The sequence below is a fragment of the Ovis canadensis genome, chromosome 22 (genome assembly GCF_042477335.2).
Source record: "Ovis canadensis isolate MfBH-ARS-UI-01 breed Bighorn chromosome 22, ARS-UI_OviCan_v2, whole genome shotgun sequence".
NCBI lineage: Eukaryota > Metazoa > Chordata > Mammalia > Artiodactyla > Bovidae > Ovis > Ovis canadensis.
The window spans coordinates 26,780,870-26,801,352 of record NC_091266.1 but is presented as its reverse complement, the minus strand read 5'-3'; the positions used below and the strand labels follow the sequence as shown (position 1 = coordinate 26,801,352).

General features: G+C 40.0%; 2 protein-coding genes across 6 annotated transcripts in view; one reads left to right on the top strand and one right to left on the bottom strand.

Annotated features, from left to right (window-relative positions):
- KIF20B (kinesin family member 20B) overlaps window positions 1–12,715 on the bottom strand; it is an 83,376-nt gene extending 70,661 nt beyond the window's left edge. For all 4 annotated transcript variants that reach the window (XM_069567947.1, XM_069567948.1, XM_069567949.1 and 1 more), the window contains exons 1-2: window positions 12,501–12,715; window positions 6,186–6,333 (exon numbers count right to left, since the gene is read on the bottom strand). In XM_069567947.1, the coding sequence (XP_069424048.1) occupies window positions 6,186–6,332 (147 nt within the window). In that variant the 5' untranslated portion in view covers window position 6,333; window positions 12,501–12,715. The remainder of the gene's footprint in view (window positions 1–6,185; window positions 6,334–12,500) is intronic.
- PANK1 (pantothenate kinase 1) overlaps window positions 12,693–20,483 on the top strand; it is a 111,421-nt gene continuing 103,630 nt past the window's right edge. Inside the window, exons 1-2 of one of the 2 annotated variants that reach the window (XM_069567953.1) lie at window positions 12,693–12,983; window positions 18,556–18,705. The gene's annotated coding sequence lies outside the window, so the exon portion shown is untranslated. Of the gene's footprint in view, window positions 13,133–18,555; window positions 18,706–20,483 lie in introns of both variants that reach the window. The other variant, XM_069567954.1, reaches the window with a different exon arrangement.

Here is a 20,483-nt window from a genome sequence, read left to right as displayed (position 1 = left end):
ATGCTTGGAAGAAACAGAATTTGATTTTAAAAAACAATACCATTTGCAATAACCTCAAAAATTATGAACTAATTAGAGAAAAATCCTAATAAAAGATCAGGAACACTATACACTGAAAATTAAAAAACATTGCTCAGAGAAATCAGAAGGGACCAAAATAAATGGAGATATGCCTCATTCATTATTTGGTAGACTCAGTGTTGTTAAGATATCCATTCTTCCAAAGCTTATCTACAGATTCAATGCTACTGCAACAAAAATTCCCAGCAAGTGTTTTGGGGGGATTAACTGACAAGCTCATTTAAAAACTCACAGATAAATGCAAAGTTCCTAGAACAGTCAAAATAATTCTGATAAACAAGAAATTTGATTGGCTAACACTACCACCTGAGTTCAACACATTTTAAAGCTACAGTGATCAAAACAGCGGGGTACTGACAGCCAGAGACAGCTAAATGAAACAGAATATAGAGAGTATTCAAAATAAACCTCCACACACAAGAGTATTTGGTTTATGACAAAGCTGTAAAGGAAATGCAGTACAGAAATGATAGCTCTTTCAACCAACTGTGCTAGAAGGACAATTGGATATCTATATGCAATTTCAATAATAGCAATTTGAATACATACCTCACATTGTACAGAAAAATTAATTTCAAATGGGTCACAGATCACAGACTTAAATATAAAACTAAAACTAAAAATTTCTAGAAGAAAACCTTTGTGGCCTTGAGCAAAGATTTCTTAGATATGCCATAAACAGCACAATACATAATAGAACAAACTGGTAAAATGGACTTCGTCAAAATTTAAAACTTCTCTTCCAAAACACTTGAAGGATGAAAAAACAAGCCATAGAGGAAATACTTGCAAAGAATGTTTCTGACAGACAGATGTATCCAGAGAACATAAAGAACACTTAGAATACAATTTTTTTTAAAATCTTTTAATGGGCAAAAGATTTAAATTGACATTTCTCTGAAGACACACAAAGGGCGAATAAGCACACATAACATATTTAGCATCTTTGGTGATTCAGTTCAGTTCAGTTCAGTTGCTCAGTCGTGTCCGACTCTTTGCAACCCCATGAACTGCAGCATGCCAGGCCTCCCTGTCCATCACCAACTCCCGGAGCTTACTCAAACTCATGTCCATCGAGTCGGTGATGCCATCCAGCCATCTTATCCTCTGACATCCCCTTCTCCTCCTGCCCCCCATCCCTCCCAGCATCAGAGTCTTTTCCAATGAGTCAACTCTTCGCATGAGGTGACCAAAGTACTGGAGTTTCAGCTTTCGCATCATTCCTTCCAAAGAACACTCAGGACTGATCTCCTTCAGAATGGACTGGTTGGATCTCCTTGCAGTCCAAGGGACTCTCAAGAGTCTTATCCAACACCACAGTTCAAAAGCATCAATTCTTTGGCGCTCAGCTTTCTTCACAGTCCAACTTTCGCATCCATACATGACTACTGGAAAAACCAGAGCCTTGACTAGACGGACCTTTGTTGGCAAAGTAATGTCTCTGCTTTTGAATATGCTACCTAGGTTGGTCATAACTTTCCTTTGGTCATTAGGTAAATGCAAATATCAATTAGATTATCAATACATACCTATGAGAATGACTAAAAATAAAAAGACTACTCAGGATAGCCAACATGAAATTGAAAGAGAGGAACAAAGATGAAGGACTCACAATATCCAACTTTAAGACATACTATAAAGCTACAGTAATCAAGATAGTGTTGCGATGGCAAAAGAACAGAATCAATGGGACAAAAAAGAGCCCTGGAATAGATCAACATGAATACAGTCAGTTGATCTTTGACAAAAAAGTAAAGGCTACACAACGGAACAGACAGTCTGTTCCACAAACAATGCTGGCGCAACTGCACATCCACATGCAAAAAAGTTAACCTAGACATAGACTTTACACCCGTGAAAGAAATTAACTTAAAAAGAATACAAACATAAACGTAAAATGCAAAACTATTACAATTCTAGAAAATCTGGATGATCCTGTGCTTGGCAATGACTTTTTTGATTCAACGCCAAAGGAATGATCTATGAAAGAAATAACAGATAAGCTGGGCTTCACTAAAACTAATTTTATGCTTTGTAAAAGACATAATCAAGAGAATGATGAGACAAGCCAGAGACTGGGAGAAAATATGTGCAAAAAAGATACCAAATAAAGGACTATTAGCCAAAATATATAAAGAATTCTTAAAATGTAACAATAAGAACACAAACTGATTAAAATGGGCCAAAGACTTTATGAGATATCTTATCAAATAAGACATACAGATGACAAATAAGTATATAAAAAGGTGCTCCACACTTTATGTCATCAGGGAAATGCAAGTTAAAATGAGCTATCACTACACATCTATTCTAATAGCCAATATTCTAATAGCCAATATCTGAACACTGACAACCAAATGCTGGTGAGAATGTGGATCAACAGGAATTCTCATTCATTGCTAATGGGAATGCAAAACGTTACAGCCATTTTGGAGGATAGTTTAACAGTTTCTTACAAAATCAAACATATTTTTGTTCCATACAATCTAGCAATCATGTTCATTGGTAATTATCCAAAGAAACTGAAAACTGATGTCCACAGAAAACTTGCACGTGAATGCTCTTAAAAGTTGTTTTCATAGTTCCCCAAAAGGAAGCAACTAAAATGCCTTTCAATAGGTGAATGAATAAACCACAGTACATCCATATAATGGAATATAATTCAGAACTAATTATAATTCACAACTAAATTTATAACTAATTATAAACATAAATTAAAATTATAAACTAAATATATACTTATATATATTTAGTTTCAATTATAAACTAAATTAAAATTAGAACTAAATATAATTCAGAACAATAGAAACAGTGAGAGACTTTATTTTTATGAGCTCCAAAATCATTGTGAACAGTGACTGCAGCCATAAAATTAAAACACTTGCTACTTGGAAGAAAAACTATAACCAACCTGGAAAGTATGTTAAAAAGCAGAGACATTACTTTGCTAACAAAGGTCCATCTAGTCAAATCTATGGTTTTTCCAGTAGTCATGTATGTATGTGAGAGTTGGGGACTATAAAGAAAGTTGAGTGCTGAAGAATTAAGGCTTTTGAACTGTGGTGTTGGAGAAGCCTCTTGAGAGCCCCTTGGACTGCAAGGAGATCAAACCAGTCCATCCTAAAGAAGTGAGTATTCGTTGCAAGGACTGATTGCTGAACCTGAAGCTCCAATACTTTGGTCACCTGATGCAAAGAACTGACTCATCAGAAAAGACCCTGATGCTGGGAAAGATTGAAGGCAGGAGAAGGAGATGACAGAGGATGAGATGGTTGGATGGCATCACCAATTTGATGGACATGAGTTCGAGTAAGCTCCAGGAGTTGGTGATGGACAGGGAGGCCTGGCGTGCTGCAGTCCATGGGGTCGCAGAGAATCGGACACGACTGAGCAACCGAACTGAACTGAACATCCATATAACGGAACATAATTCAGAACTAAAAACAACTGAACTATCAAGCCATGGCAAGACATGGAAAAATCTTAGATGCCTACTGCTAGGTAAAAAACGCCAATCTGAAATGGCTACAGATAGTATAATCCCAACTATTAAAATATGATATTCTGAAAAAGGCAAAACACTGGAGACAGTTAAAAGATCAATGGTTGGTGGGGTTGGGAAACAGAAGAACAGGTGAAACAGATGAATTTCAGGGTAGTGAAAATACACTGTATGATACCATAATGATGGATACATGTGATTACACATTTGTTCAAAAGAATGCATAATACCACGAGTAAACCACAATGTAACTATATTGTAAAGAATCTGAGTGACTATGGGTCAAAGTACATCCATGAATTGTAACAAATGTACCTCTGTGGTGGGAGATGTTAATAATGAAGGAAGCTATGTGGGGGTAAAGAGAATATGGGAAATTATTGTATCTTCTCTTCATTTTAGCTGTGAATAAAAAACTCCTCTAAAAAATGAAGTCTATTTAAAAACAAACCGGTTGACCACACCAAGGGTTGGTGAGGATGTGGAAGAACTTAACTCTCACACACTGTTACTGAGAATATAAAATGCTATTGTCACTTTGGAAAAGTTTGGTAGTTTCTTAAAAATGATCCAGTCATTCCAACCCTAGGTATTCATCCAAGGGGGGAAAAAGAAAAGGAAACATGTATCCATACAAAGATTTGAATACAAAATTTCATAGAAGCTTTGTAATAGCCAGACACTATAAACACATGTGTCCATCAGCAAGCAAATGCCACTGTGATACAAAAGTAGACCTAGAAAATAAGTAAACCAATCAATATTTGAATTTCATATAATTTTCATGTCATGAAATAGGATTTTTCTTCTTCAACCATCTAGAACTGCAAAAACCAGTGACAGCTTGTAAGTACAAAAACAGGCCATCCCTTCCTCTCTTATGATTAAATGAGCTAAAGTAAAAGAGCCTGCCACATGAAATGGGTCTTAAATAATTTCCTTTATCTATGTTCCCTATACTCCCTCTTCCCCATCCATCCATTTTTTACCATTACATAGCTTTTTTTTTTTAATTGGGTATTCACATGGTGGTTGTACATTTCTGCTTTTCAGAGGTCTCATAAAGGTATTTTAGTCAGTCTCTAGTTACTGTTGTTGTTTTAATGTTTCATGGGGGAAATGAGGACTTGGAGCATTTTAGTCTGCCTTTTTGCTAGTGTCAGTTCCTAGACCACTTACTTAAATCACACACACACACACACACACACACACCAAAGTCACTCTGAGTAGTTTTAAATTCCCAGCAAAACTGAGGACAGAGAAAGTACATGAGGAAGTACAAAGTTCTCATATACTTTCTGTCCCCACACAAGCACAGCTTCCCCCACTATCATCCCACACCAGAGTGGTAACTTTGTTACAAGTCATTATCACCCAAGTACAGAGTTTCCATTAATTAGAGTTCAGTCTCTTTTTTATTGGAATACAGTTGATTTACAATGTTGTTAGTTTCTGCTATATAGCAAAGTCAATCAGTTATATCTATGCATATATCCACTCCATCTGTCCTTATAAAATGGGTTAGTACATCTCTAAGGCACCAAAGTTAACAATCTAATCTGTAATACAGAGAATATAAATAAACTGAAAGTAAATTTTTAAGAAAAAGTCTATAAACACAGCAAACACAGTAACAGGTAGGGTGGTAGAAACTTAGTAATGTTTATTTCTTAAACACTACTAAGTTAATATTTTTTTAATCTGCATTATTTTTTAAACTAAGGCCTGCAGTTCCCAGGGGCATAGTGGAATATTTTACATTTTTGAGAGAACCATAGCAATATTTGACACATGTTGAAAACCATTAGTAATTTGGTTTCAACACTGGATCACACTACTTCTTTTGATAAAGTCATATCTTAGTGAAGCTGGATTTCTCAGTGGTTTTTGTGATGAAAAGCAAGTACAACACCAAAACAATGAAGAAAAGGAACTGAAGATGGCAGTGTCTGATCCAATTCCGAAGTTTGAGAAGCTGTGCAGCACCCAAAAGGCACGCATAACCCATTAGTAAGTAACCCTTGGTTAGTGAACAAGGATGTTAAAATTCTTTTTTCATTTCATTTTTTCTCAAATGTCTACTAGGTCAGGCTGGAGAAGGCAACGGCACCCCACTCCAGCACTCTTGCCTGGAAAATCCCATAGACAGAGGAGCCTGCTAGGCTGCAGTCCATGAGGTCGCTAAGAGTTGGACACAACTGAGCGACTTCACTTTCACTTTTCACTTTCATGCTTTGGAGAAGGAAATGGCAACTCACTCCAGTGTTCTCACCTGGAGAATCCTAGGGATAGAGGAGTCTGGTAGGAGGCCGTCTATGGGGTCGCACAGAGTCAGACACGACTGAAGCGACTTAGCAGTAGCAGCAGCAACTAGGTCAGGCATAAATAGTTATTAAGTTGTCTGCACCTACTATTTGGAAAGGAACTGTTATGTATTTAGGGCACCATGAGAAAATTACTGAGATAAAAGTTTGTCTTAAACCTACACGGTTTGCAAAGCTCGTCTTCAGTCGCCCCTGTCGACAAGCGTATGCGTGCATGTGTGCACGTGTCCATTTCCACTCAGTCACGACAGGCAACATGATACTTTTCTTGTACTTACCTCAGTGCCTGAAGCAGCTAAGGAAAATTCACGAGAGAGGTCAAGCTTAATGCCATCAAAATTTATTTCTGAAGGTCTTGCAAGTGGGTCAGCACTGAAAACATAAGATGGTCTAGACATCCCATCTTGATTTAAATTAGATTCCATTCTGCAAGAATAACAGTAACATCTTTAGAAAGAAAATCTCAATAATCAGCATAGAAACCATCCATAGTTTAAAAAGTCTACGAGTCCAGCCCGCTACTTCTTGCCACATAACTAGATTTCCAAAAGATATTACTATTTAATCTATAACATAATGAGCCATGGAAAAGACAAAAGAACAGATTATTTACAGATTTTAAATCAACTAATATTGGACACTGAAAAGACAAAAGAACAGATTATTTACAGATTTTAAATCAACTAATATTGGACACTGCCTACCACTACTACTCATGTGATCCAACCTATAGGTAGATTCATCCAAAGAGATTTCAAGAGTGAAAATAATCCACAAAGTAAGATAGTATAAAACATTCAGTCTCTGTCTGAAATGCTCTCAGAAGTCAAATAATAAGGTGGAATAAATATAACCTTGTGCTTAGTTTTTTTAGTGTCTTCTGAAGAATATTAGACTTTGTAATGTTTATAATTTAGGAGTTAAATTCAGTTATCTGGACAATTTCTTTCAACTAAATTTTTCCAAACAATGTAAGTAAAAAGTAAAGTACTGGGCACTCCCTGGTGGTTCAGTGGTTAGGACTCAGCATTTTCACTGCCAGGGCCAAGGTTCAATTCCTGGCTGAGGAAATGAGATTCTGCAAGCCATGCGGCATGACTTAAAAAAAAAAAAAAAAAAGTGATGTGAACGTTATTTAAAACAGTACCTGATATGTCACAGGTGAGTATGGAATACTTTACAGGTAAACTACTACACCCAAAAAAGATGTACTTTTTCTTAGATCTAACACCCAAAAAAGATGTCCTTTTCATTAGAGGGGGCTGGAATGCAAAAGTAGGAAGTCAAAAAATACCTGGAGTAGGGCCTGGTGCACTGGGATGACCCAGAGGGATGGTACAGGGAGGGAGGTGGGAGGGGGGTTCAGGATGGGGAACATGTGTACACCCATGGCGGATTCATGTTAATGTATGGCAAAACCAATACAACATTGGAAAGTAAAAAAAAAAAGAAAGAAATACCTGGAGTAAACAGGCAGATTTGGCCTCGGAGTACAGAATGAAGCAGAAAGAAGTAGAGTTTTGCCAAGAGAACGCACTGGTCATAGCAAACACCCTCTTCCAACAACACAAGACTCTACACATGGACATCACCAGATGGTCAACACCGAAATCAGACTGATTATATTCTTTGCAGCCAAAGATGGAGAAGCTGTATACAGTCAGCACAAACAAGACCAGGAGCTGACTGTGGCTCAGATCATGAACTCCTCATTGCCAAATTCAGACTTAAATTGAAGAAAGTAGGGAAAACCACTAGACCATTCAGGTATGAGCTAAATCAAATCCCTTATGATTATACAGTGGAAGTGACAAATAGATTCAAGGGATTAGATGTGACAGAGTGCCTGAAGAACTGTGTACGGAGGTTTGTGACACTGTACAGGAGACAGGGATCAAGATTAACCCCACGAAAAAGAAATGCAAAAGGCCAAAACGGTTGTCTGAGAAGGCCTTACTATTAGCTGAGTAAAGAAGAGAAGCGAAAGGCAAAGGAGAAAAGGAAAGATATATCCATTTGAATGCAGAGTTCCAAAGAACAGAAAAGAGAGATAAGAAAGCATTCCTCAGCGATCAAAGGAAAGAAATAGAGGAACATAACGGAATGGAAAGACTAGAGATCTCTTCAAGAAAATTAGAGATACCAAGGGAACATTTCATGCAAAGATGGGCACAATAGAGGACAGAAATGGCATGGTCCTAACAGAAGCAGAAGATATTAAGAGGTGGCAAGAATACACAGAAGAACTGTACAAAAAAGATCTTCACAACCAAGATAATCACGATAATATGATCACTCACCTAGAGGCAGACATCCTGGAATGTGAGGTCAAGTGGGCCTTAGAAGTATCACTATGAACAAAGCTAATGGAGGTGATGGAATTCCAGTTGAGCTATTTCAAATCCTAAAAGGTGATGCTGTGAAAGTGCTGCACTCACTATACCAGCAAATTTGGAAAACTCACCAGTGGCCACAGGACTGGAAAAGGTCAGTTTTCATTCCAATCCCAAAGAAAGGCAATGCCAAAGAATGCTCAAACTACCACACAATTGCACTCATCTCACACGCTAGTAAAGTAACGCTCAAAATTCTGCAAGCCAGGCTTCAGCAGTACGTGAACTGAGAAATTCCAGATGTTCAGGCTGGATTTAGAAAAGGCAGAGGAACCAGAGATCAAATTGCTTTTGTTGGATCATCAAAAAAGCAAGAGCGTTCCAGAAAAACATCTATTTCTGCTTTATTGACTATGCCAAAGCCTTTGACTGTGTGGATCACAACAAACTGTGGAAAATTCTGAGAGAGATGGGAATACCAGACCACCTGACCTGCCTCTTGAGAAATCTGTATGCAGGTCAGGAAGCAACAGTTAGAACTGGACATGGAACAGACTGGTTCCAAATCAGGAAAGGAGTACGTCCAGGCTGTATACTGGCACCCAGCTTATTTAACTTATATGCAGAGTACATCACGAGAAATGCTGGGCTAGAGGAAGCAGAAGCTGGAATCAAGATTGCCGGGAGAAATATCAATAACCTCAGATATGCAGATGACACCACCCTTATGGCAGAAACTGAAGAGGAACTAAAAAGCCTCTTGATGAAAGTGAAAGAGAGTGAAAAAGTTGGCTTAAAACTCAACATTCAAAAACTAAGATCATGGCATCTGGTCCCATCACTTCATGGGAAATAGATGGGGAAAGTGTCAGACTTTACTTTTGGGGGCTCCAAAACCACCGAAGATGGTGATTGCAGCCATGAAATTAAAAGACGCTTATTTCTCGGAAGAAAAGTTATGACCAACCTAGATGGCACATTCAAAAGCTGAGGCATTACTTTGCCAACAAAGGTCCGTCTAGTCAAGGCTATGGTTTTCCAGTAGTCATGTATGGATGGAAGAGTTGGACTGTGAAGAAAGCTGAGCGCCAAGGAATCGATGCTTTTGAACTGTGGTGTTGGAGAAGACTCTTGAGAGTCCCTTGGACTGCAAGGAGATCCAACCAGTCCATTCTAAAGGAGATCAGTCCTGAGTGTTCTTTGGAAGGAATGATGCGAAAGCTGAAACTCCAGTACTTTGGCCACCTCACGTGAAGAGTTGACTCATTGGAAAAGACTCTGATGCTGGGAGGGATTGGGGGCAGGAGGAAAAGGGGAAGACAGAGGATGAGATGGTTGGATGGCATCACCAACTCAATGGACGTGGGTTTGGGTGAACTCCAGGAGTTGGTGATGGACAGGGAGGCTTGGTGTGCTGCAAGTCATGGGGTTGCAGAGTCAGACACGACTGAGCAACTGAACTGAAGTGAACTGATGCTGGGAAAGACTGAAGGCAGGAGGAGAAGGGGACAACAGAGTATGGGATGGTTGGATGGTATCACTGACTCAATGGACGTGAGTTTGAGTAAACTCCAAGAATTGGCAATAGACCGCGAGGCCTGGCGTGCTACAGTTCATGGGGTCGTAAAGAGTCGGACACGACTGAAGGACTGAACTGAACTGAAACTACTACAACTAAATTAAGCATCTCACTAAATTTAAAGATAAATGTAGAGGTAAGCTTCACTGATAATATTTACTGAGAATCCACTAGGTGCACAATATCAGGGAGAAATGGAGAGAGCACCATATTCCCTGAATATTATGATATACTGAGAACAGTTACTGCCAATAGGGTTCCTGGCTGAAGAAGGTACTTGTAATGGGCATCCACAGGCATTAAGTAAATGAGCCAAAGACAGCCCCCGTATACTGGTCCTGCATTGTTTACTTCTTCACAGCAGGCTGGCAACAGTAGTTCAAAAGACAAATGAGGTGTCAAACTCAAAATTTTTTACATCTGTTTGCTTTATACATAGTCAAAATAATCTTAGTTTTAGCCATTTAGAGCCCATTTGGTTTGCACATTCCATGAAACTGCACTCAACCATCTGCTAGCCACAGACAAAATCCAAGACTGTAGAGACCCCAAACCATTGCTGCCCTTTGAAGTTCTCAGACATGCAGACTCCCTACTGCGCTGCTGAGCAAGGACACTTATACTGAGCTCCCTCTGCTATCATTGCCACTTCTCCCCAGTGCCTTACCCTCCCCTTCTAGGTGATAGCCCTTCACTCTTGTCTCCGAGAAGTCTCCTGTTTTGGGCAGCTTTCCAAGCTTGCAGTCCTGTCCAAGTGCTCACCTGGTAAAGATCCTTGTGTGTTACTGCCACCTTGTGGTGGTATCTTTTTCCTTGATCAGCGCTGAAACCCCCAAACTCAATACAAGGCTGTTTCTCTTTTTTTCCTAAACTTCAAAGATTTAAAGAAACTATACATTTACCTTCAACAAACCCAGCAAACTACAAGAACAACCAATCATACAATTAAACACGTATAATCTTTATTGCTTTTTGCTTTCATTGTATCATCAGTGATGTAATCAAAATGAGAAAAGTATTTAAATGTAGTTTGATAGAATATTTCAAATATTTAATTTATGGGTGAAAATTAGAAAGAAAACATATCTGACAGAATAAAAACCACTGATCTAGAACACAGAGGAAAAGTTTACAAAAACATGAACATAATGGCTTGACATTTCATAACTCAAATTTCATGGAAATGCCCAGGAAACTGGAAAGTAACCTTCATTCTTGGCCTTCAACTAACTTTTGGCTTAAAAAAACGTTGACACATCTTTTATGAAATTACTAAGTTAAAAAGAATATTGTACCTCCTTAAAAAAAAAATAAGGTTACAGTTGTTTGTGCTTGCTTCTATGTTCAGTTTTCAGTGAATAAAGTGCCCCTTAACAATGATAAACTTGAGAGATATATTGTCACTACCTGTACTTTTAGTTAACTTCTATGGATATGTGGCCTCCCTAACTAGACTAGAAAGGAGAGCAAGGACCTTGTCTTATACTACTCTGTACTCTTACAACAAATTCAGAGATTTAGGCAGTGATAAAGACTTCCTGTATAGTGGGTTAAATAATAATAAAATCCTCTATGCGCAAAAGAAAAATTTTTTTGGTCCTATCTCTAGCCAACAGCAAGGTTCAAGACCTCACTGCAGAAGGCTGTTCCCACGTCTGAGAAATGGTATCTTTTATCTTGTCTCCAATGAGATTTCATGGTTGAAGACTGATTGCTACTGGGGTTGCTGCATGTCAAAAAAGTCTTCACAATTAACGTATGAATCTTTTACATTATTTTGCAACCTGTAGTCTCAGGTCTTGGACATTTAATAAAATGTACACCGTTATGGCTGTTTCGGGGTAATACTATCTTGTTTTAAGAACGGATTCAAACCTGAATTTGATCAGCTTGGGGATTAAAAACAAGCTAACCCATAAGGCTCGAACTTCTGTCAATTAGCCCTTCAGTAAGGAATATTAGAGAGCGACACTAAGCAGGAATCACTGAACCAAAAAGTATGAGATGGGGGAAACCTTCCAAACTGGGGGTAGGGGGTGGGTGGGTGGAGATGACTGCAGTCATCGCACTCGCCACACACACCCCCTTTCGCTCCGCACTGCACGACCAAGAAGGGAGCGCCCCGGCACCCGCGGTAGCAGTCTGGAAATAACTGCAGACATCGAACCCCCGACTGCCCTAAAATCAGACCAAGCCACTTGCCGAGCAAAATGCTCACCTTGGGGATACAGGACACCAGATTTGGCAAAGGAGGCCTGCTCCTCAAAGCAGCAGTAACAATAATTAAAATACTAAGGACTGGAAATACATAGTGCTTCCTATACCAATGGCACTGTTTCTAACAGTTTTACACATTATCCTTATCTTCGTAAGAGTCGGAAGAGGTAGGTTCTATAATTAATCCCTTTTAACAGACGAAACTGAGGCCCAGAGATACTGAAGTCGTTGCCTGGCCTCAGAGCTAATAAGCGGCGACTGTTGTTGTTCAGTCGCTCGGTTGTGTCCGACTCTTTGCAACCCCATGGACTGAAACGGCGGAGACCAGATTTAAACCCTAACGCTGTAAAATGGTTCAGCCCTCTACAGAGCACCCGGAGCCCCAGGTATCGACAGTAACCTGAGGGGCGTCTCGAGCCCGGTCAGAAGGTACTCACACCGTCTGAGGCCTTTCTTCAACTCACCTGGTATGTACGCAGTCCCCTTTTTCCTTCCTCGGGCCCCCACCTGCAAACGTTATCCTGCTAGCCCGACCCGAGAGCAGCACCGAGTCATCACCCTTTTCAAATTCAAACAATGGCGGCCAGGGTCCCGCATTGAACGCTGGGAGTGGGCGGAGCTTCCGGAAAGACGCGTCGGAGCGCCGCGGTCCCTGTGGACTTCTCTTCTGCTCCCGGGAGAAGCTTTCAAATTTGGGGGCGGGTCTCGGTATGCCGAGCGACCAATGGGCGGAAGCAGACTGGAGAGCGGCTAGTGGGCGGAGCTTCCCGCGGGTATCCGCGTGCCAAGTTGGGCAGGTTGCTGCTTCCTGGTTGCGGTCGGTACCACCCTCTCTTGGCAGCGTTGCGGATCTCGGATTCCAATCTGGAGACAATAAAGACGTAACGGAGGCGCCGAAGTGAGGCCGCTGCCACTACACTTAGCTCCGCGACTCCCCTAGGGACCAGGTGAGAAATGGCAGGCCTTTTCACTGCGGACCGGGACAGGCTCTGCTTCGAAAGAGTAACTTAGAATGAGCGCTGCCCGCCGAGAAGGTCACTTCACTTCCTTCGCTTCATGATCCTGCCTGTTGTCCACAGGCGCCCTCATGGACAAGGTACATTTTTCTCAGAAAAGATTTTCAAAAGCATTCTTCACTTTTTGTGGGTTTGTTTGCTTGTTTTGCCCACTGAAAATATGAAGCAGCTGCCTATCTTCCATGCACAGGCAGGGGCTTTGCAGTGCTCAAAATGTAAGTGCCAGTACATCGTCTCTGATTATCTTAAAGTGATCCTTTTCTTTTGGTGCAGTGTTATTACAGTCATATGACAAGTATTTACTGCTTGGGCCATCTCTGCATGCTGTGCTTCATTTCAAAGGAAAGTAACTGCTAACGTTAACTGAGCATTTACATTGTGCCAGCCGTGGTCCTAAGCACTTTAAAACTGGTTATGGTACTGATCCTGAGAACAACCCTATGAGGTAGATACTGTTAATATGCACCTTTTATAGATTTTGAGGAAACTGAGTTCAAGATTAAATTATTTGCTCAAAGGCATACAGCTATTAATGGTGGAACTGGGAATTTAAACTCAGCTAGATGACTTCAAGTCCTGCCCTCTCACATGTGATCTTATTTTCCACTGTTTTACTTGGTTAGTAGCATTTGTAACATAGGAACTGTTTTGCTGAGCTTGTTGTCTTTCTTTTTCTTATTCTATATTTATGTTTCCCATAACCTACCCCGCTTCCCTTTCTAACTGCTCACTGTCTCATTCAGTTTGCTTTCTTTGCCCACAAAATCATATTTGTGGTGAACCAGTTTGGAGTAAAGAAGGGATGCAAGGCCAGAAGTAAAAATGAACAGAGAAAGTAGATGTGAAAGGGAAGAAAGGAGAGATGATCAAATAAAACTAATTTACTGTTTGGGGTGGAACGTAAGTCTTTAGGGGCTTCTGTGTCAAACTCTCCATTACCCCTTCAGGCAAGTCTACCCAAAAATCTACCCTTCCAGTCTGCACCTCATAATGCCTGTATTGCTTTTTACTAGCTGTTACTGATTCCAACTCTTGGGCCCTCCAGGGGCTACATTTATTTATTGTTCAACAAATATTTATTGAAAACCTGTTTAGTGCCAAACACTAGACTAGGCAGTATTGAGACAGTGGAGGAGAGCTACCAAAACAGACCCTAACCCTCAAGGAGCTTTGTTGCTCAGTCTTGTCTGACTGTTTGCAACCCAGTGAAACTACAGCATGCCAGGCTTCCCAGTCCATTACTGTCTCCAGCAGTTTGCTCAGACTCATGTCCACTAAGTCGGTGAGGCCATCCAACCATCGCATCCTCTGTCGCTCCCTTCTCTTGCCCTCAGTCTTTCCCAGTGTTAGGGTCTTTTCCAGTGAGTTGGCTCTTCACATCAGGTGGCCAAAGTATTGGAGCTTCAGTTTCAGCATCAGTCCTTCCAGTGAAAATTCATGATTTCCTTTAGGATTGACTGGTTGGATCTCCTTGCTGCCCAAGCAACTCTCAAGAGTCTTCTCCAGCATCACAGTTCAAAAGGATCAGTTCTTCGATGCTTGGCCTTCTTTATGGTCCAACTCTCACATCTGTCCATGACTGCTTGAAAAACCATAGCTTTATACGGACCTTTGTCAACAAAGTGATGTCCTTGCTTCTTAATGTGCTGTCTAGATTTGTCATCGCTTTTCTTCCAAGGAGCAAGTATCTTTTAATTTTGTGGCTGCAGTCACCATCTGCAGTGATTTTGGAGCCCAAGAAAATAAAAATCTGTCACTGTTATATTCCAATAATTGACAAAAAATTGCAAATACAAATAAAAAGACAAATAATTGAGAAATTACAACTGTACTGAGTGTTTTGAAGAAAATATTTAGAGCTATAAGACAGTGTTACTGGAACCTGAGCAAGTAGTGTTTGATCTGAATCTCCAAGGGTTATTAGGTGTTAATATAAAAAAAAAGAGAGAGAAGTAAGCACCCAGGTATAGGGGCAGGATAAATACAAGAACCGTGGATTTTCTGCCTTATTTTATTCTAGCTCCCAGAAGCATTCCTCACAGTTTGTTTCATCCACACAGTTAAATGTTTCAGCCTTGAAACATTCTTCATTTGGCTTCTGGGCCAGCAAAAAGTCACCCTCTCCTTGTTTACTGTTAATCTCTGTCTTAGCATATTCAATATGGAATCATGATTTTTCATTGTAAATGTGAAGTCTCTCCTCCCTAATCTGTGCCTCAGTAAATGACACCACCACGCATCTACCTAGTTATTCATGAGGAAGAATCATCTCTGAGGTCTCCTTTTCCCTCACCACTCTCATCCAGTTCATAAACAAATGTATCTGTTGTACTTTTTTGTTAGAAGTGAAATAAAATGCTCCCCTCCCTTTTCATTGCCCAGACCCCTACAGCCTCCAGCTGGTCACCTGCTTCACATCCTGTTCTCCATTATTTATAGGGCAGCAAAACCAGCTTCAGGTGGGAATGATCATGTCAGCCTCTGGCTTAAAGCACTTCAATGACGTTTTAGAATAAAATGATATTTATATTGTTCAGTGAAGAAAAAAGATGCAAAAGTATATAAAAACTGTACTATTATGTAAGCAAGAAGAACAAATGAGAGTTTACATACATATATATTCCACACACTTTTTTGGTATATTTTTGAAGATAGAAATACAAAAACTATAAAACATAAAATTAGTTGTAAATGGTTATCTATAGGGGATGGGAATGTGACTTCTGTAACTTTTTTAAAAAAACAGAGTTTTGCTTTTTCAAAAAATTAAACCTTAAAAGCAAGCCCTAAAATTTAATGCAAAGAAAGAGATGAATTTATCTGTATATCAAATTGTCAGCATAGCTACACAGAGATAAAGAGCTTGTTCAGTTAACTTGGGCACAGTATTCTATGTACAGGAGTTAGGAGTTGTGGGATATGATGAAGAGCAAAAAGAAATGCAAAAAAGGTAATAACTTGGCTTAGTAGGCTTGATGTTGAAACGGGTATTGGTATAACTTTGAAACTATTATGCATGTGTTACAGAGAAAAGCAAATCAGTAAATATATTCATGTTTGGTTCCAGGGTTCTCACTGTGGGAGAAGGGAAATAAATATAGTATGATAGAAAGTAAAGAAGAATCCCATGATGTTAGATTTGAATTGGTAGTAGAATGACCTGGGTTGTTTTTTTTTCATCTTTTTTAATCTTCATTGGGTCCACTGAGAGGGCCTGGAGGCATAGAAGCCCGGCACCCCAGTAACAATGAACATCCCAGGACCAAGCCACCCAAATGGTTTCTAAATACCATTTATCACTAAAAGAAACCAGTGCCTCTTGGAGAGAAGACTGCTTCCAGGTCTGGGGCAAGGAAATTATAAAGTGAGCCTAGAACAATCTTGTCAGAAAAAGCAAAGAAGTCTTCAGAATGAATGAAGTCATTTAACAAAGGATACTGGATCTGGCCTAAAGGGTTTTACACTGACCATGTTTGGAACAATTTGTGCATCAAAAGAATAATGATGGTAATAGTTTAATAACACATTTAATGTTTTAAGTCCTCTTTGTAGGAGGGTGGATAAGGGAGAAAAGGACTAAAAATGGAAAGCTCTTCTTTACATGAGAAAGCCAGTTAATGTAAAAAGAATAGTAAAATATCCCCACTTTGCAACTCCCAATGTAAAATTTGACATCCCTGCTAAGTCACTTCAGTCATGTCCAACTCTTTGGGACTCTGTAGACTGTAGCCTGCCAGACTCCTCTATCCATGAGATTCTCCAGGCAGGAACCCTGGAGTGGGTTTTCATGCCCTCCTCCAGGTGATCTTCCTGACGTAGCAATTGAACCCGCGTCTCTTACGTCTCCTGCTTTGGCAGGCAGCTTCCTTAACCACTAGTGCCACCTGAGAAGCCCAAAAATCAACATAGACAAAGCTTATCAGTTAATACTAAAACAATGGAGTGTGTGTGTGTGTGTGTGTGTGTGTGTGTGTGTGTGTGTGTGTGTGGTCACTCAAGACAGACTCTTTGTGACCCCATGGACTGGGGCCCACCCAGGCTCCTCTCTCCATGGCACTTTCCAGGCAAAAATACTGGAGTGGATCGCTAGTTTCTACTCCAGGGGATCTTCCCAACCCTGGGATCAAACCTGCATCTCCTGCATTGGCAGGCAGATTCCTGCCAGTGTACCACCTGGGAAGCCTGCCAGAAATGTTTAACCTGAATCTAATCATGAGGACCATTTTACAGGTCAACAGACCTAGAAATGTCAGTGTTAGGGAAAGAGAAAGTCAAAAGTCAGGTGCTTGTTGCTAAATGAAATTCATTCATTGGTTATGGATTTTTTTAAAAGTAACTGCAAAAAGAAAAACATTTTGTGGACAATTGGGGAAATTTAAATATGGATTACATAGTAGATTATACTGAATCAGTATTAATTTGGGGGCATGTGATAATTTGTGACCATGTAAAAGCATGTCTTTATTTTGGAAAGATGTTTGTTTCAGTATTTAGCAGCAAAGTGTATCAGTGTCTGCAACTACTTACCTTCAGAAGATTTGGGGGGAAAAACAGAATGTTATGGAGAACAAAAGAAGAGAGAACAAATAAAATAGAACCAAAACAGTTATGTGACAAACAGTTCATAGTTTTTATAGCTTTGAGCTTTTCTAAAATGAAAAGGGAAAAAAAAAAAAATCCTAATTTTTTTTTTTTTTTTGGCCACACTGCCCTGCATATGGGATCATAGCTCCGTCACCAGGGATCGAACCCACACCCCCCCTGCATTGGAGGGTAGAGTCTTAACCCACACCCTCTTTACTGGAAGACAGAATCTTAACCACTGGACCACCAGAAGTCCCCCAAATTCCTAATTCTTAGGATGACCTACTGGGCCATACAGGATCAGGTATCAGCCAATCTTACTCCCCACTTTCTTGCCCCTGTACAGTGAGTTCTACTCTGGGTGCCTCAAACACACCAGCCTCTTCTCGCTCATGTGAGCCTTTGCATAGATTCCCTCCACCTGAATTCTCTCCTCTCCACTTACCGTGTGACTCACTTCTCTTCCTCCTTTAGATCTCTTTTATCATATTACCCGCTTAGAAAAGACTTTCTGTCCGTCTTATCTCAAATGCTCCTCTTTTTATTTGCAGGCTAGACTTCATTTTCCTACTTATTACAATCAACAATTATTATCTTTTTAATAGTAATTACTACATGTCTGGTTTCTGTTGCCATTGTTCTCCCACCTCCTAAAAGGTAAGTTCTATAAGAGCTGTGTTTCTCTTGGTCACTGCTGTATCCTCAGTGACTCCGTAAATACGTGGTGATCAAACAAATACTTGCTGAACAATGAATGAAGGCTGAGGTGGGTGGAGAGGGATGGGCTAAAGCCAGATCCTACAGGGCTTAGTCAGCTAAGTTACTGATTTGGATTCTTATTCTAAGAACAATGAGAAACCAAAGGACTGTTGTAAGTGTGCGTATCATACAATACCATTTGCCTTTGTGTTTTACTAAGGTTAATCTCCTGGAGCAGAGAATAGAGGCAGCCAAGGAGAATGCTGTTGAACCAGCCAGGAGGCTGTTGCAGCCATCCCAACAAGAGGTGGTGAGAATATGGAACTGGGAGATGGCAGAGCAGATGCAGAAAACTGAACGGATTTCAGAGGTATTTTTTCCTGCTTTTTCCATTTCAGCACCAACCACTAGTTTTCCCTTAGAAACACAGAGCCAACTTGATTGGGAGATGCTTAAGATTTAGGCCCATTCTGAATAATTCCCATTAGTCCCCTTGAAGTGAACGTTAGTTTAAGATGAAAAAATTAAGTTACATCCGGCTGATTTCTTGCTCTGATCACAGCCTGTACAAGTAGTAGTAATTAAGTTCCTCTGTGCTGGATACGATTCTAAGCACTTCAGACTCATTCAATCCTAGATACCATGTGAAGTGTTCTGTTATCAGTACCGTGCCTTTAGTTATTGTTCAGTTGCTAAGTCATGTCCGACTCTGCCTTTAGTAGAGAAGAAAACTGAGACATGGCAGTACTGAGGAATAGTAAAGGTGTTTACTACACAGAGGTGCTCGGTTTGGGCAGGTAATGTCTGTAAAGTACTTTTAAAAGTGCCTGGCACATGTTAAATAATAACTATTGTACAAATAGTAAACGATAGAATTGGAATCTGGGTGGACACCTATAGAGTCTGCACAGTTAACCACTGCCTCCTACTGCTTCTTAAAGTTTGGACTGAACACCCCTGAAACTCTCTTGATAAAGAAGACTGAGTGCCTAGCTCCTGCTGCAAAGCCATCTCCAAATGCAGGACTAATGTAGACAGTTTTTCAGTCCGAAAACTGAGTAGGTATTTTTGCAAAGGTTTGAATAACAGGTTCAACAAACATTTATTAGGTACCCATTATGCAGCAGGTGTCTCTGTCTTTAAGAAGGCTTCATCCTAAAGCAAGTCTTTCTCAATCTGAGATTTCAAGCAAGAATATAATCCCTGTTCCCTACAGCACCCATAGTATGTAATGGAATCATTTCTCTCTTGTGCCTCTAGAATGGTGTTACTTCTGTGGCCATCCTGAGAAAACTGAGAAAGTAGTCACACGAATAATTTTTTTTTTTATATCCTGTGGTTTATATGGGGAAATCCATGCACAATTTCAAAACAGTATGACAAATGTTATGATAGAAGTGTACAAAGAGTAATAGGGGCAGGATGAGAATAATTCAGAGTGACAGCTCTGATGATAAGACAGATTTGAGTTTGAATATAAACTCAGTCACTTACAGGAAGTGACCTCGGGAAGGATATAAAAGTCTCCCTAAGGTTGTGAGGATTAAAATAGCGTGTGTTAGTCATTTAGTAAAGCCTAACACATAATACGTTTCATCATGCTATTTGGTTTTATTCAATCCGCATAAGTCACTGGTATGCAAGCTCATGAATGTCTGTCTAGAACCTCTGTAACTCTTGACACTCACAACAGTGCCTTGCATATAACAGCCATTGAATAAATATTTTTTGGATTTATAAATGATGTCCACCAAGGCAGGTTTTGTAAAGTGACATGTAAACTGAAATGAATGAATGGGGTTTGCCAGTGAATTGTAGAAGGAGGCCATTCCAGGCAATGAAAACATACGAGGCAATGAAAACATACGAGGCAATGAAAACATACGAGGCAATGAAAAACAAAGACACGCGCACACGAAAGCCATTGCAAAAACTGTAAGCACCTAGTTCAATAAGACTTTGAGTATAGCTACCGTGGACAATGACAGGAGATGAAAAAAGCAGGCAGAACCTACGTAGAAAGGGTCTTGTATGTAAGACATGCTAAAAAGGAGTTAGAATTACTGTATTCCATAGTGTGTAGGAGGCTGTGCATGGCAGAGACATGCAGGGGGGAAATGGAGGAAGAGAAGCAACAGAAAGGTTTAG